Here is a 15,886-nt window from a genome sequence, read left to right on the forward strand (position 1 = left end):
GAGCACGGTCAGTGCTCAGCAGCGTGATTTAACCATTCCTAAGCAAGCTTCCTTTGGGGATAACCACCGAAAAATAAAAATGCAAAAGAAAATGAGATTTGGCAAGCTTTATCTCAACAGGTTTCCTGCTTCCTCATCTTAGTTGAAATCAAAATCAGTGGTTTAAATGACTGATTCACATCAGTCCACCCCGAGGACATGTCACCACCAGGCCCATTCCTACTCCTTGCTGACATCCCCAGCCAGGCTCTCCCTGGCCACGGCCTCTCCAGCTTTTCAAGGATGGACCGACCGCAGCCGCGATGAGGTCTGAGCCAAGCGTTCGGCCTCACTGCTGGAGCGGGAGATGGAAGGCGCTGCAGGGAAAGGCCATGGGGCTGGGGAGGTGATGCCCGCTTCTGCCCTGCCTGTTTTGTGGATGCACAACGGCTGCGATGCTGAGGAATCCCTTGCCCACGGCAAGCACATCCTCCTGGGACGGTGCCTGCGGGCTGGCCCCTGCGTCTACCCCGGGAAGCAGCGAGGGGTCCTGCAAAACATCCGCATGGGCATCCACCAGCGGAAAGGGGCAGGGGCCGGCCACGGGGCCACGTGTCGGGGGCCACGTGCTGCCCTTGGCCCTTCGCCGCAGGAACGGGAGCTCTGCCCTGGCTCCCGGCCCCGTGGCCGTGCCCAGCCTGAACCCGTCCTTTGGCCCCATGGGCAGCACTGGCCCCGGTGGGTGCCGGCGGCCGCCCCCAGCCCAGGGTGCCCCCAGCCCGGGGTGCCCCAGCAGCTGGCTGAGGCTTCCTGCCCTGGGGATTTACAGGAGCATAGGAAAGGTACCAATGAAATGAATGAGTGGGGCAGCGCCGAAGGCAGACTCTGCCCCGGAGCCAATATCCTGCCCGCTGGCAGGACGGGAGCGGGGGGTCAGGGATCGTGGTGTAGCAGGCAGGAGCTTCGGAGAGGGGACGCGAGAGCGGATTTCGGAGGGGAGCGAGCAGCCGCCAAGGGACACAGGGCTGGGTGAGCCTGGGACCGGCTGCCACCGGAGCACGGGAAAAACAGGGCTTTTCTTCTCGGAAATTGCAAAACAAGGGGAAATTATGCAAAACATCCTGCAGAAGGACCCTTGTCCCTAATCGCCACGTGGTTCATGCAGCCAAAGCCCCGGCACAAGGGGAGCGTGACCTAATTTCTTTTCGATCCTTCCCTTTGACTGCAAGAGCAGCCAAAGCACGATCTGCCTGTGCTTCCCGGGCGCCGGTGCCTCCTCCTCGGGGACACCAGCGGGGTTGGGTGCTTCCCTCGCTGCCCACCACGTCCCCTGCTCCGAGGTGACCCCCTTTCTCAGTGGGGTGGGAGGTGAGGGTTTCCTTTCACCCTTGGGTGGGCTGTCTGTGTCCCTCTGCCTCCCCGGGGAAAAGCAGGAGCCCACAGCGTCGGGCTAAGCAGCAGCAGCCTGAGGGCAGCTTCGCTCTGTGAAGAGACAGCGATTTGGGGGATGGAGAGGAAGACGAAGGAGAGGAGGTGGCCACACTGGGAAGGATGAAGGCCCTCGGTGATGGAGGAAGGCAGTGGCCTGTTAGGGAGGAGGATGCACGGAGGGGTTTGGGGATGGTGGAGGGATGGGGAGAACCGGCTGACCCCCACCCCACACCCATCCTGCCCTGGGGATCCCACCTCCACCCCTTGGGGGGGCCAAAGATGCTCCCCACAGGGCCCCCCGGAGCCCGGCTGGGTTTGCACGGCCATGGCGGGGCCGTCCCGGCTCCTGCTCTCCACCGAGCATGGGCTGCCCCAGCTCACCTGCAGTCCTGGGCTGGGGCGGCTCTCAGGAACGGGCACCCCCGGGGATCGCCTGTCCCCCGCAAGGCTGGGGGCCATGCTGGAGGGGCTGCGGGCTGCCCTTCGCCGTGCCCTGCCGTGCCGTGCCGAGTGTGCCCGCTCCCGCTCTCCCACCGCTGGGAGCAAAGTGCCCGGGAGAGGCAGGGCTGGAGGCGGGCGGAGGCGGGGGCAGGAGCCCGCAGCGCCCCATGCCTGCGTCTCTGCCCGCATCCCTGCCCGCGTCCCTGCCTGCCCCAAGGGCTGCCCACCGGGCTCAGCCCCACTGCGCTCCCGTCCCGTCCTGTCCATCGCCCTCACAGGCTTTGGGCCACCTGCAGCCCCCGCAGCAGCCCCCCAGACATGGGACATGTGGGCCTCACCCATGGGGTCACAGCCCTTTCCCCGTGGGGGCCAAGGACCCTTGGCCATGGGGACTATGGCCCCTCACTCATGGGGACCACGGTCCCTCACCACAAAGGCCATAGCCCCTCGTCCGTGGGGATCGCATCCCCCTTGCCCATGCGGACCATGGCCCCTCGCCCACCTCAGGGCAGCCTCCCTGCCCCACCGGGGCCACGCAGGTCCCAGCAGTGCCCGCACCCCGGGGTGCTGCCCTGCTGGTACCCCAGCCCTGCGGGGCAATCCTGGGGACAAAGGTGGCCACTGCCACCTTGAGGCCAGCCTGGGCATAGTGTCCCCAAAACCGGGGCCACCTTGGGTGTCACAGCAGATGGGGCCCTGCCAGGCTGGGGCGTTCCCTTGTTTTGTGGGGGACCATGTGCCCCCGCTGCCTACAGAGCTGCGCCCGGTCGGGGGGATTTAACTCCTTTGCAGCGTGCAGGTGGGTGAAGGGTGGGTGCTGTGCAAAGGTGTCAGCATTGCGATGAACAGGGCACGCTGGGGGGAACGGGTGCACCCCGAGATGCAGGGGACCGCGGCCAAGAGCGGGCCAGCTCGCGGGGAGCAGAGGCACGAGGGGCTGGGTGGCCAGTGTGGGGGCAGCCCGGGGATGCTTGGCCACAGAGGGAGAGCATGGAGGACCTCGGGTGTGCAGGGCTGAGTGGGCAGAGCTGGCACGTTCGGATGGGAACCATGTCACCACAAACACCCGCCGAGGGCAGAGCCAGCCCAGCCCAGCGTGGGAGCCCCACGAGACACCGGGCAAAGGCAGCCTCAAGGGCTGGGCTTTGCAGGGTCCCCAGTTAAACAGTGGGATGTGGGGGGCAACGCTCCTGGAGTAGCTGGCGCACCAGGAGCTGGTGCTCTCCCCATCTGGCTTGCGTGGCTGGGCTCGGCTTAGCTCGGCACGCTCCCACGTTGCCCCTGCACAGAACCAGGCGTTGCACACACGCACCCCAGTGTCCCTGAGACTTTATTCTGGATAGGAATAGCAAGGGCCATCTCGTAAGGAAACGGTGCCGCAGCCTCAGGAGCGGCTGCTGTAGGAGAAGTCCTCTGGGAACGCCGTCTGACCAGGGCTGAGCCCAGGGAGGAGGGAACAGCTGCCGAGGCCGAAGGCACGAGGGTGCACGGGGCTGGGCTGGCCACAGATGCCGCTGTGCCCTTGCAGGCTGCCAGTTGGCTGCTCAAAGAGGCTGAGCCTCAAGGTCCAAAGCACCTAGTGGTCCCCACTTCCCAAGTGGCCTCAACATCTCCCATGTCCCCCGTCCCTCCTTGCTGGCAGGGCTCAGCACGGTCCTTCCATTGCTTTGGGGAGGGAGGACGGAGACAGGCGGCGAGACCTGGAAAGTGTCTGTCCCGACGGCCACAGCAGCTTCCTGAGACTTCCCAACTGAGTCGCTTGCTGGTGAGGCCAGACAAGTTGGGAGCATGGCCAATAGGTCCAGCCCTGGGTGCCTGCCTGCCCAGTCCTCCTCGGCAGCTCTCTGCCTGCCCCGGGAGCTCCACAGAGGAGAGCACACGCGGGTGCTGGGGCAGGGATAGGTGCTCTAGGCGCTGGGTCCGAGGTGGCAGGCTCACCGCGGTGCCCTCGCCAAGCTTGCCGTGGACAAGCCGGGGATGGGCCGGGCTGAGCACCCCGGCTTCCAGCTCCGTGACGTCTCTGCGCACGGGGCGAGGGTGAGCAAGTGCTGGGGGAGCCACTGAGAGGGAGCGGGGAGCCCGCACGGCCCCAGGGCATCCACGGAGATGTGGGGACTTGATATCCTCCTGCCCTGCCACATCCCCGCCCCGAGGCTCACCTCTCCTCCCCTCCGGGGCGCGGGGCTCTGCCAGGGATCCCAGGGCCACAGGAGCTGGCCTGCACGGTGCCCCCCTTTCCAAGCTCCAGGGCCTGGGGGTACCTGAAGATCTCCAGGTGGTCCCAGCCATGCTCCTGCAGCCCTTCCTTGTCCTGCTGCAAGCCAAGGTGGCCCAGGCACCCGCTGACGCCCTGGGACCACTCACCCCTGTCGCAGGGCCACTGGGGAAAGAAGAACAAGGACATGAGCCAGCAGCGTCACACCAGGACCACGAAGTCCCCACCTCCACGTCCTCACCCCGCATGAACAGGACACATTGCTGCTCTTCCACCTTCTACTCTGTCCCACTGCCTGTGCCGTGGTGGCTCCATCAGGCAGAGCACTGCCATGGGGCTGGGACCTCGCATCTGCTGGTGGCTCCATGACCAAAAGCAGGTCCCCTCCCCTCCCTGAGCTCCCCAAGCCCCTTGGCTGAGCTCCAGAGCCCCCCGGGGACCACAGCGGTACCTCTCCGGGGTGGCCATGCTGGCGAGCATCCGGCGTGCACCTCGGCACCTCCCGGCAGGGCCGCGGGGGCGGCCCCAGGGCGCTGTGGGTCTGGCGGAGCAGGGTCTTCTGGCTGTCCCCTCCACGCTCGGGGGACACCCGGTCCAGCTGGCTCAGGCAGGTGGCCATGTGCAGCGCCGTCAGCGAGCAGTCGCCCAGCCCCGGTGTGTCCCTCGCCAGGACGGCCGATTTGGGTCTCTTCTGCCGGCCCCCGCCGGGGGGGCTGAGTGGGCGCCCATGGGACGGGCCCCCTGGCACACAGCAGGGCCGGCTACCCCACCGCTCTTCCTCTGAGGCCGAAGGGACCCATGCCCCAAGGGGGCTCCGGCGCCGCTGGCCCCCGGCCGGGCTCTCCGCCTGCTTGTCATGGGCTTCACCAGCGCCGGGGGCCGGCACCCACGCGTTGGGGACTCCCTCGAAGATGAAGTAGGCTGGGTTGGTGTAGCCGGCAGCCGGCTCCGGGAGGCTGCGGGGCCGGCTCCTGCAAAACACGGCGGGAGAGGGCTCAGCATCACCCCACCGCCGGGGCTCATGGCGGGGCTGAGCCGGCTGGGGTACCTGAGGCGCTGCAGGGGTGGCTTGGGGCATGTCGGGGTGTCTGCCGCCGGCTCAGCGTCCTCCTCCTCGAAGCTGATCCACTCTGCAAAGGAACCAAAGTCTGGCCTCTCCCCACCGGGCACCGCACGGCCCCTGCCCCACGGCCAGGGTCCAGGAGGGCAGCACGGGCATGGGCAGCTCTCGGCCACGCCGTGCCCGAGCGTGGCCCTTAGCCCCCATGGCCAGGGCGATGGGAGGGGGCTGGTGTGTGGCCGCCTGTACCGTAGAGCCTCTCGCGGGTGCTGCGCCTGTCCTTGGGGACCCGGACCTTCATCCAGCCGCGTATGGAGCCCGTCTCCTCACCGCGGTGGAAGAGGAAGGTCTCGAACTGCTGGGCCATGCTGCCGATCATTGACCTCATCGCGATGCAGCACTCGCCTGCAGGCACAGCGCGGGCCTGCCTTAGCCCCCCCCGGGCAGCTCGGGAGGCAGGCGAGCCCCCCGTATGCAGCGGCACCCCGGAGCGGGGTGGGTGCCAGGGTCCCTTCTGCCAAGCTCCAGCTGCAAAACCTTACACCCAGCGGGCTGTTACCTAAGCCCTGCGGGGGCTATGCTTGGCACCCCCCCACGCCACCACGGTGGCCCCCACACCACCATCCCGCACGCACCGTAGGACTCGCAGCTCTCCACACCCTTGATGCTGAGGAGCAAGTGCTGGTCCCCCAGGTACTCCAGGTCTGGCAGGATGGGGTTCAGCTGCACGCGGAGAGAAGGGTGCTCAGGGGGGCTGCCGCAGGGTAGGGTGGCACAGGGGTGGCTCTGTCCTGGGGGGGACGGTGACAGCCCCCGGCACCCCTTGGAGCTCAGGGTATGGAGCCAGCGGGAGGGAAGGGGAAGAGGAGGGAGGAGGATGCTCGAGGGCTGGGGGGCCAGCGTCTGCCCCCCCCCCGGTGCGTACCACAGGCAGATGCTTTGTGGACCAGCCCAGCTTGAGGAAGCCGGGGATGTCGCAGCTCTGGGAGGTGTTCTCCCCGCTCCGCTGGGCCTCTGCCGGGAGAGAGCGGGGAGCACAGCTCCAGCCGGGGCCAGCTCACCCCCACGGTGCACCCCCGGCACCCCGGCCCCCCAGCCCCACGGGGCCACCTCACCCTCCAGGCAGTAGGAGTGAAACTCGATGTAGCACTTGCTACGGCTGGCGGTTTTCACGATCACCTCGATGCTCTCCCACTCGATGCAGGCCAGGGGCTCGGGGCCGGATCCGGGAGCTGCGGCAGGTACCAGTGGGTCAGGCGTGTGCCGGCCAAGCACCCGCAGCCAGGGCTTGCCCCAAACCGGGCACGGGGGGTGACAGACCCCAACCCCTTACCCTTCTTGGGCACAAACTGCGACGTCACTCCCACCTCGAAGGTGGCAAAGACGGGCGAGTGGTCGCTGGTCACAATGTCGTTTGTGCAGCCTGGATGGCGGGAGGGGGCAGCTGGGTGACGGTCCCCCAGCCCTGGGGTCCCGGGCAGCGCTGGCCACCCCGGGCTCCCCCCAGCCCTGAGGTCTCACTCACCGTAGGAGTTACAGACCACGTGGGTCTCCGGGTGCGACTTCCACAGGATGCGGTCGCACCACGAGGGGACATTGATCCTCATCTAAAAATGGTGAAAGCAGCCGGCATCAGTGCCCCCTCGGGTCTGGCTCCCCCCAGCCCAGAAAAGCAACCCAGCACCCCAAAAAGTGAGCTCCCTCCAGCCCGGCCCCCCTTTGGGGAGGGAACAGGCTGGCAGAGGTGTGGGGGCTGAGCATCACCACGCAGCCCCCCTGGCACCATCCGAGCCTGCCGTCCCCGTTCCTCGGCGATGTCCTGCAGCTCAGCGGGAGGCTCTGGGAACTCACCCCCGTGGGCTTGAACTTCTGCCACATGTAGCTGTCCCGGGAGCCCCGCTCGTACCGGTACGTGGGTGGGAAGGAGATGTCACCCTCGCCTGGGAACCAACACACAGAGGTGGTATAGGGGCCAGCATCCCTGCCTGTTCCCACAGCTGCGACCGGCCAGGGAGAGGCCCCATGGGGTGTCGCGGTCCCCATCCGGGGCTCAGGCCGATGGCTGGCACCCCTGGCCACCTCTAAATGTCCCCGTGCTTGCATGCTCTTGGGACACAGAGCCCAGGGACCTGCCCCGGGGGGCTTGCGTGGTGCACGTCAAGGTGCCCCAGGCTTTCGGCACCTTGCGCAGGGCTGTGCCGGCACAAGGCACCACCGTGTGCTGGAGGTGGCACAGGGAGAGGTCTGCGGGGACCCTGGGTGCCGCTGTCTTGGTGCGGGGAGCAGTGCCCTTGCCCCCGCACTCACTGAATCGCAGGAACACCTTGTTCTTCTCCCGCTCCAGGTTGAGCTGGTCGACAGCCAGGAGGGCTTCAAACTCCTTTTTGGTTATATGGGCAAGGATGTCCTGCACCGGGGGAGGAACGCATGGTGAGCTCAGCTCCTCTCACCCCTGCGGCTGCACCGGCGCTGCCACCAGCGTGCCGCCGTCCCCAGCCCCGGTGCCTGCGGGGTCCCACCTGCACGTCCATGTCCAGGCGGTAGTTGAGGTCCCCAAACCAGAAGAGGTGGGTGAAGCGCAGGGTGAGGTCGAAGGCCCCGAGCCGCTTGTCGCCCAGGACCAGGGAACGCAGGATGTCACTGTAGTTCTGGTTACGCCTGCCGGGGGGGGGGGACGGCAGCACCGTGTGAGCCACCCCGGGGACACCTCATCCTCATCCTGCCCCTGCAAGGTGGAGACAGGAGGGGGCCAGGGACAGCCCCACAGCCCCTCAGGGCTCCTCCAACCCCCTGAGACACCCGCCTGCCCCCGGGGCAGCCCCGTCCCCCCGAGCCCCTCCATCACCTGTGGGTCTTCTCGCTGCCAGAGGCCAGGTGACAGTTGACGAAGCCGAAGGAGGTCCCGTTGAAGAGGAAGGAGACACCCACAGCTCCCTTGTTCCCTGCAGGAATGTGCCAGGCACTGAGGTTTGGGGGGGACCAGAGGTCCTGGGATGGCCCCCAGGTTGCCCCCTCACTCTGGGACATCCCCCCCCACCCCATCCCCATCCCTACCCAGCGTGTTGGCGATCCCGGTTTTCACACTGGAGGTGTGGACGTGGCTGATGCGCCGCTCGTGCTCGGGCTTCACCAGCACCACGATCTTGATGCTCCAGAGGCATTGCAGGGCGACCTGCGGCAGGGCGGGGGGTGAGTCTGCCTGCTCCCCCCGCACCGGCCCACGACCAGGCGCGGTGGGGATGGAGAAGCAGCAAGGTCAGCCGACCCATCCCTGAAATGTGGCTCCTGGGGAGGGCACTCAGTGCATGGAGTCCATGGGGCATAGGAGGTTCCCTGGGCTGCATTCGGGGTGGGAGAGGACCCTGAGTTTGGGGGTAAGAGCCCTGGGGCGATCGCTGCTGGTAACCAGCTCCCTGAGACTGCCGGGGGATGTCTTTAGCCTGCTCAGCACCCGGTGCCTCCCCAGGCACAGCCGGAGGGGTCCAGGCTGCGCCCCGCCGTTACCACTCGGTAGTCGATGGCCATCAGGGTCTTCAGAGATGCGCGGAGGAACTCGACCCACTCGCGGTCGCCCAGGGAGTTCTCCTGGGTGCCGATAACGTAGATGTCGTGGGGGATGCAGGCAGTGGTCTCGTCCTGCGTGCGCCCCAAGCCCCTCGAGGTCAGCCAGGAGGCGAGGGAGCGGGGAGGCGGCGTGCTGCCTGCGGGCAGGGGACAGCGGGTCACCGGGAGGGGGGACAGCATGCCAGGCTCCTCGAGCTCCTCTCCAATCCCAGACGCTACGCAGCTCCAGGAGCCACCAGGGATGGGAAGCATCGTGCCAGCCCCATGGTTCACCCGTGCGCATCCCAGATTGATGCTGGGATTTGCTGCTACCACCTGACACCCTCCCAGTACCCCAGCTCCTCCGTTTCCCTGAGAGCCGCCAGGCGAGTGGATCACGATGGGACAGACAAACCCGAAAGCGGCCAGGTCGGGGTCTTCTCCAGCCTCTGCCTCCCACCGATGACCAGCTTGGACCTCAGGTTTTCTGGGGCAGCTCCCTGCAGCCCTCACCTCCCAAAACCCACCCGGGCTCACGACAAGCCATGACAGCCTCCCAGGACAACGCGACCTTATCCCAGCCCCTTACCCATGTTCCATGTCCCGACATACACCGAGATGAGGTCAGGCTCGTCCAGGTTGGAGTGCTGGATCTTCATCAGCTGCAGCAGCTGGCAAAAGGCCTCTCGCTTCTGCGGGACGATACGGGTGTCTTAGGGTCCCAAAGGGGAGCCGGGAGCCGCAGCACCCCAGAAGGTGCTGGTGGCGGGATCAGAGGGACGTCACCCCCAGGCATAGGAGCTGGCTTGCAAGGGTGGTCTCAACCCTGAGACCACTCGGTTGCTGCATCACTCGCTACATAACAGCTCTGTATTCCCCCAGGAGACCCAGTGAGTGCAGCCGGTGCCGCTTACCCGTGCGCTGGGGAAGATGAAGTCTCTGCTCAGGCTTTTCTGTGGCTCCCGGTCGTACACCAGCCTCACCTTGCTCTGCACGCTCTGGTATTTGATCAGCTGCAGGACTGAACGCCGGGCGTGAGGGGGGCAATGGTGGTCCCCCGCCTCCCGCCGTGGGGGCGGCAGGCAGCGTGGGATGGGGGCTCGGGTGCGACCGGGGTCTGCAGCCCATCACCCTGGCGTCAGGCCTGTGCCAGGGAATCCCACGGCCCCGCAGCACCCCATCGGTGGATGGTGAGGGGTCAGCAGCCCCTTACTTTTGTCCTGTGGGATGGTCTCCTCCGGGGACCCGCTGCCCCTCTTGGTGATGGCCACCGTGCCTGACTCCACGTCCACTGTCAGGGCTGCCCGCTGTGACTTGCCCACCTTCACCTGCAGACGGGGACACGGTTCCCGGGTCGGCCCCATGCCTGCCCTGCCTGAGCAGCGACGCCGGGGCCCCGCCGTGCCCGCCGCTCTCACCTCGAAGCTCTGCACGGCCAGGGGCTTGGCGGCTGGTGGGGGGGCCTGCCGCCACGCTGGGCAGTGCCAGGTTGTGCCTCGACACCGTCTCCTGCAGCGACTTCAGCACCTGCCGGAGAGACAGGCACCGGTCTGGGGGCACTGGGCTAACTGGGAGCCCTGGGCACCCTGCACCAGCCTGTCCTGTCCCCAGGGGCACCCCGGGCCTATGTCACCGCCGGCAGCTTGCTTTGCCGGAGGGTTTGATTTAGGTGAGGGTTTTGCTGGAGCAGAGGGAGGTTCCCCAGCCTGGGGCTCCGGCAGAGCCGGGCAGTGGCTGCCGTTAACAGCGGCCGTGCCTCCCCCTGCACCCAGCCGGGCTTCCCCAGCCTGGCATCGTGGGGTGGGGGGGCAGGCACCTTCTTCTCCAGCGACGAGAGGAGATGGTTGACGGTAGATATCTTGTTGAGGAGCAGCTCAAGGTCTGGATCGCTGGTCAGGAGACCCTGAGGGGAAGGACGGACATTTTTGGAGCAGCGCGGTGGCAGTGAACCGGTGGATTCCTCCCCGGGGGTCTGGGCTGCACCCCAAGACGTGGGGGTCCCTGGGGTCTGGCAGGGGAAGCAGCTTCCCCTGCTGCTGTGTCCTGGGCTGGGTGCAGGAACGAGTCCCCAGGCCACAGGGAGCCAGGTCTCCTCTGCTGGCTGCAGGGACCCCAGCACACACAGCACCCAGGGACCACCGGCAGCTGGCAGCGCTGCGGGGCATGCAGCACCTTCGGGTGCTGACAGGCACCGAAGCCGCCCTGATCGCCTCCCCCGCAGACCAGCTGCACCCAGCCATGCACGACGAGGCACATGCAGGTGGCTGGGGGCTGCGGTGGCCCGGGGGGGCTCACCTGCTCCCTGGCTGGGCTGCGAGGGGACGCAGGGGGGTCAAACACCCTGGCCAGCGTCTCCAGACCCGCCAGCGTGAAGTCGATCTCACTGCAGAGGAGAGGAGAGGAGCGGGTGAGAGCTGGCGCGAGCATCTCCCGAGCCTCGGCGGCGATGCTCAGCCACCATGAAGGGGACAGGGACGAGGTGGGTGGCCCCGGGGGGTGTCTCCCCTCCAGCCCCGCCGCTCCCGGGCCACTCGCCTGTGTAGCGCCCGGCAGGCGGTGACGAGCGCGGTGCTGAGATGGCGCAGCTGCGGGTGCCCGTGGCGCAGCGCCTCCAGGTCCAGCTGCAGGTGGTGGTTCAGGTACTCGGCCATGAAGCCCATGAAGTCGCTGGCCGGGCTGCAAGGGCGAGCAGGCATCTTTGGAAAGATTCCCCCCCCGCCGCGGTGTGCCACCATCGCAAGGGAGGGATGGCCGTGCCCACCCCATTGCCTCCATCGGCCCAGGGTGGGCAGGGGCACGTTACCTGCTGTGGACCTGCTCCTGCAGTCTCTGGTGCAGTTGCTGCGAGATGTGGGTCCGGCCAGCGATGGGACCGCTGAGCCACGCACCCGTCCCGGCTCCCCCGGCCGGGACTGTGCTCGCCACGTGCCCGCTGCCTCGGCCGTCCTCCCCGTCTGCGGACAGAGAACAGCCAGCTCAGCGGGACCCCCTCCCCGCTCCCAGCCCGGCGCTGCCCCTGCCGCCCCCTCCCTGGCTCACCCGAGTCCTCGTCGGCCGCCTGCCTCGCCTGGTGCACGGGGTAGAGCAGGGGTGTCACCAGCCCGTTGTTGGGCTGCTGGTAGGCACCGATCAGGTCGGGGAGGGTGCGGAAGCACTTGGCCTGGATGCCCTGGATGGTCTGGGGAGGCAGGGGAGGGGAAGCACCATCACGTCCCCCCCTCCACTGGCTCCGTGTGCCGGGGCAGCCCCCAGCTGGGCTGCGGACCAGCCTGCCGTGTCGAGTGGGTCTGTCCCCCAAAATGCGCCCATGGTGAGCTGGAAGTGCCAGCTGGACACCGGCCCCGTGGGGAGCTCACCCCAGCCCCTTGCAGGGCAGCAGAGCAAGGAGCGGAGCGTGGAGACGTCTGCCTCATGCAGCAGACGGGGATGCTCCCTAGGGACCGTCGGGATGCTCTTTTTAGGGGGCTAGAAAGGGCAGCTGCAGAGAGCTGGGTACCAGGAGAAACCGCAAAGCGACACCGAAGAGGGGAAGTGAGGCCAAGCCGGCGGCCAGGACAGACATCGTGGGGACAGACGTCGCGGGGATCCAGCCTGTGTGGCCAGGCTGGGGCAGGGGACAGTGGCAGGAAGAGGACAAGTGTTTTGCTGTGCCGCCCCGGGTGGGCTGGCGGCAGCCGTGGGGCCGGCGCGGAGGCAGCCTTCTCAGGCAGTCCCGTGCCGACGGGGTGGCTGCAAAGCGCTTGCATCCTGCGGTGCCGGGCGTTGCACGCAGCTCATGCAAAAAGCAAACCACACCGCTCGCTCACAGCGCTGGCGTGCCGGGGAGGGCAGGCAGACGCCACCTCTCTGGGTGCTGCGTGGGGGCCGGCGGGGGAGGCGAGCACCCTGGCCCCTTCGCACCTGCATCCTGCCCGCGCCCCAGCTTGCAGCCGGTGGCCCCCCCCCCCCCCCCCGGCACGGCGCCCAGCAGCATTAGCCACGGCAGGGAGTGCACCCTGGCGGCACCCAGCCTCTGGGCACCCGCCACTGCACCCACCTGGACGGAGAGCAGCCCCTCATCATCGGGGAGGATGCGGTAGGTGTGGACGTGCCGCTGGAACCTGGAAGAGAGCGGACGAGGGTCCCCCATCGCGGCCCCCACGACACCGTGGGCACGTGGCAGCATTGGGGGGTGCCTGGCACCCAGCCCTGATGCAAACGCCCCAGCCCCTCTGCAGAGAGAGGAACTGAGCTCTCGTTTCTGGAAATAAAAGCATCACCCTCAGCTCTCGGTCTGTACCCGTCTGCAGGGGAGGATGCGCAGTGTCCCCCTGCCTCCAAATAGCACCCTGCCCGCAGCGGGCACGGCCACAGCACGGCCACGGCACGCCGGGGGCTCAGCCACGTCTCTGCCACCATTTGCTGGGGCACCTACGGCTCCGTGGCTCCGCGTGGCAGTGAGGGTTTTCAGCCAGCCGGAGCCCGGTGCTGTGCTCCCCGTGGCTGTGATATAGCACAGTCGTACTCGCTCTGAGGCCACTGCACATCCCTGCCCGTGCCACCATCCTGTCTGGCATCGGCCTGACCTCTGACTCGGTGCCGGGATGCTGGCAGCAGCCGGCTGAAACCCCCGGCGTGTCCCACACCCCCCCGCGCCCCTCGGCACCATGTGTTTGCAATTTGTCCTGCGCACCGGGCCAGGCCAGCCGTAGGAAAGGGGGTGGCATCCTGCCAAACCCGCCGAGGCGCCGCCCCGCGCGCTCCCCGCTGCAGACGTGTCGCTCGGCTGCAGGAAGGGTACAGGCAGCAGGAAGGGGTGCAGGCAGCAAGGAAAGGTGCAGGCAGGCCCACCAGCGGCGCAGGCAGGGGCCGTAAGCCTGGTTCCAGGCGTGGGGATGACAAGGGGGGCCCCGTGGGTGGCGGGGGACGCAGCCCCGAAATCGCGGCATCTGAGATGTTAACAGCGGGCGTCGCGGTCCGGATGCGGCCACGGTGGGGGTTGGAGGGAGAGGGGATGTTTGTTTTCGCAGAGGGAGGGCGATGCGAGTCAGCCTCTCCCGCTCCCACGCACGCGGCCAGGATGGTGGGCAGCCCGAAAGGGCTTGGCATGCCCTGGATTTCGGGTTCTCCCTTCAGCAACCCCAATGCTGAGCAGGGCTGCTGGCCCAGGCTTCTGCCTGCTCCCAAGGACACGGGGTTTTCCCCTGGTCCGACTTGGGGATCACCCGAAAACCCCCGTGCCAGAGAGACGGCACCCTGCACGCCCTGCCGGCATCCCTGCAGAAGGCTTTTCCACAAGGTTTTGGCAGTGCCAGCCCGAGGGGCAGTGCCGGGATTGCTGTGCCTGGAGCCCAGAGCAGGGAGAGGGACAGAGGGACCCCAACAAGGGACAAGAGAGAGAAGCATCAAGCAGAAGCCAGGCAGGTGACTCACAGGAGGCAGAGGGCGTACGCCCCAGAGACCGACTCGCTGTCCCGCACCAGGAAGCATCCATCCCGCCCAGCCTTGGCCAGCAGCTCCTCCGCCACCACCCGGCTGATGTCCCGGTGATACCAGCTTGCTGCCGCCATCCTCTGAAGCCGTGGGACACTGGCTGCACTGTGTCCCCGTCCCAGCCCCGCATGGGGGCTCAGTGGCGGATGCTGACCATCGGCTGGCCCACGGGGTCGGTTGGTGAAGGCGAAGGTGGGGGGAGCGTGGGGGGACCAGCCCCCCGGTACCCGAGTGAGTTGCTGGCTGGAGGTCCCAGTGGGTGATGTGCAGCCACCGAGGTGATGCTCATGGGGATGGGGTGCCCCGCAGCCAGGCAGCGTGGCAGGAGCAGGATTGGGGGGGCAGCTGGGGGCGGCTGGGGGTCCGGACGTTCCTCATCACGGGGGGCTCCAGCCTGTGGGGTGCATGGGGGCAGAGAGGAGCAGATCAGCGAACGGACCTTTCCCGCAGGGGGAATCACCCCGTGCTGCTGCCCCAGCCCCGGGGCCACCATCCTGCTCCAGTGCACGGCGAGGACAGGCCATGCTGGCATCCCGGTGGCACGCGGGGGCCCAGACCTCGCCTGACACACTCACCTTCCCTCGCAGATGCAGTGTGGGGCTCCTGCGGCTCTTGCGGGGTGCTGTGGGCAGCGAGCCGAGCTTTCGGGGTGCAGCCAAGCAGAAGCGGAGCCACGATGCTGCACCGGTCGCTCTGGGCTTCCTCCTGTGGGGCACGCCAGCAGTCCTGCCTGTCACACGCTGCCCATTGGGGTGGCAGCATGGGGTCAGGCAGCGCCCACACCGATGCCCCTGCTCCCCGGACCCACCGGCCGGGCCCACCCACTCGGTGCCCCGTGCCGCTCGCTCGGCACCGCGGCGGCCGCCGTGCTCTTCCTCCTTCTCTGCGCTCTGCTCTCCCCGCCGCCGGGACCAGCCTCCTCGCTCCTCCTCCTGCTCCAGCCCCGCTACAGGGGGAAGCCTGCGGCCACGCGGGGCTGAGCATGGCAGGGTGCAGGCAGCATGAGTCCTGGAGCAGGGGCTCTGCCTTCACCCTGCTCCCGCTGCCCATCTTCCCTGGGGGTAAGGGGCAATGGGGGGGCAGACCCCGTCCCTCAGGCAGGACCCTGGGAGAAGGGACTGCCAGCGGTGTGGGACAGCAGCAAGCCCCTGAAATGTGTTTGGGGCGGTGGGCAGGCAGGCAGCCTGCGGGCAGTGACTGAGCTGCCCACTCCTGGGGACCTTGCTGCCCGCATCGGGGCTGAGCTCTGCCCGTTTGCTGCCAGCTGCGCGGAGATGGAGATGCTGCGGGCATCTGGTGGCCAAGCGAGCCACGCACCCACGATGGCATTCATGTCACCCCGTCTGTGCGTGCCTTGCCTGCAGGCAGAAGGGAAGCGGGGTTCAGGGGCTCCCGGGAAGGGGTCGGGAAGGAGGGAGGCTTTTCCCAGCAGGATGGAGCTGCAAACAGCACCGGGTTTCCCTGCAGCTCCTGGGTGCAGACCCAGAGGTTTTGCTCCTCATGGCAAGGAGCGAGCGGGCCATGCGCGTGCGGCTGGCTCGAGCGGCACTAGGGTGATTAGTACCAATTAATTACAGATGAGCAGCAGCCACTGTCTGCTGCCAGGGTGCCCGGGAGCACCAGGGCTGCTCCGGGGGGAGACGGGACAGCAGGTTCCTGCCAGAGAAGGATGAGGATGAGGATGGAGTGGTGTGCTAAGCTACGCTTCCGGCTGTCTGCCACCCTTGGCATCACGAGCCAGCCCC

The 15,886-nt window shown here is 67.5% G+C and overlaps 1 protein-coding gene across 1 annotated transcript; it reads right to left on the reverse strand.

Annotated features, from left to right (window-relative positions):
* Positions 1–3,169: 3,169 nt before the first annotated feature.
* On the reverse strand, positions 3,170–14,218 carry INPPL1 (inositol polyphosphate phosphatase like 1). The gene is given in 27 exon segments (XM_050901670.1): positions 3,170–4,231; positions 4,518–5,037; positions 5,124–5,196; positions 5,376–5,531; positions 5,762–5,849; positions 6,052–6,140; positions 6,242–6,358; positions 6,460–6,549; positions 6,652–6,733; positions 6,978–7,066; positions 7,434–7,533; positions 7,646–7,784; positions 7,972–8,068; positions 8,181–8,298; positions 8,631–8,827; positions 9,259–9,361; positions 9,584–9,690; positions 9,883–9,997; positions 10,088–10,132; positions 10,134–10,196; positions 10,486–10,572; positions 10,965–11,052; positions 11,205–11,345; positions 11,473–11,623; positions 11,709–11,847; positions 12,706–12,769; positions 14,082–14,218. Coding segments are annotated over 27 exon segments (3,420 nt in total). The 3' UTR covers positions 3,170–4,006.
* Positions 14,219–15,886: the final 1,668 nt, after the last annotated feature.

Source organism: Gymnogyps californianus, chromosome 9 (assembly GCF_018139145.2).
Source record: "Gymnogyps californianus isolate 813 chromosome 9, ASM1813914v2, whole genome shotgun sequence".
Classification (NCBI taxonomy): domain Eukaryota; kingdom Metazoa; phylum Chordata; class Aves; order Accipitriformes; family Cathartidae; genus Gymnogyps; species Gymnogyps californianus.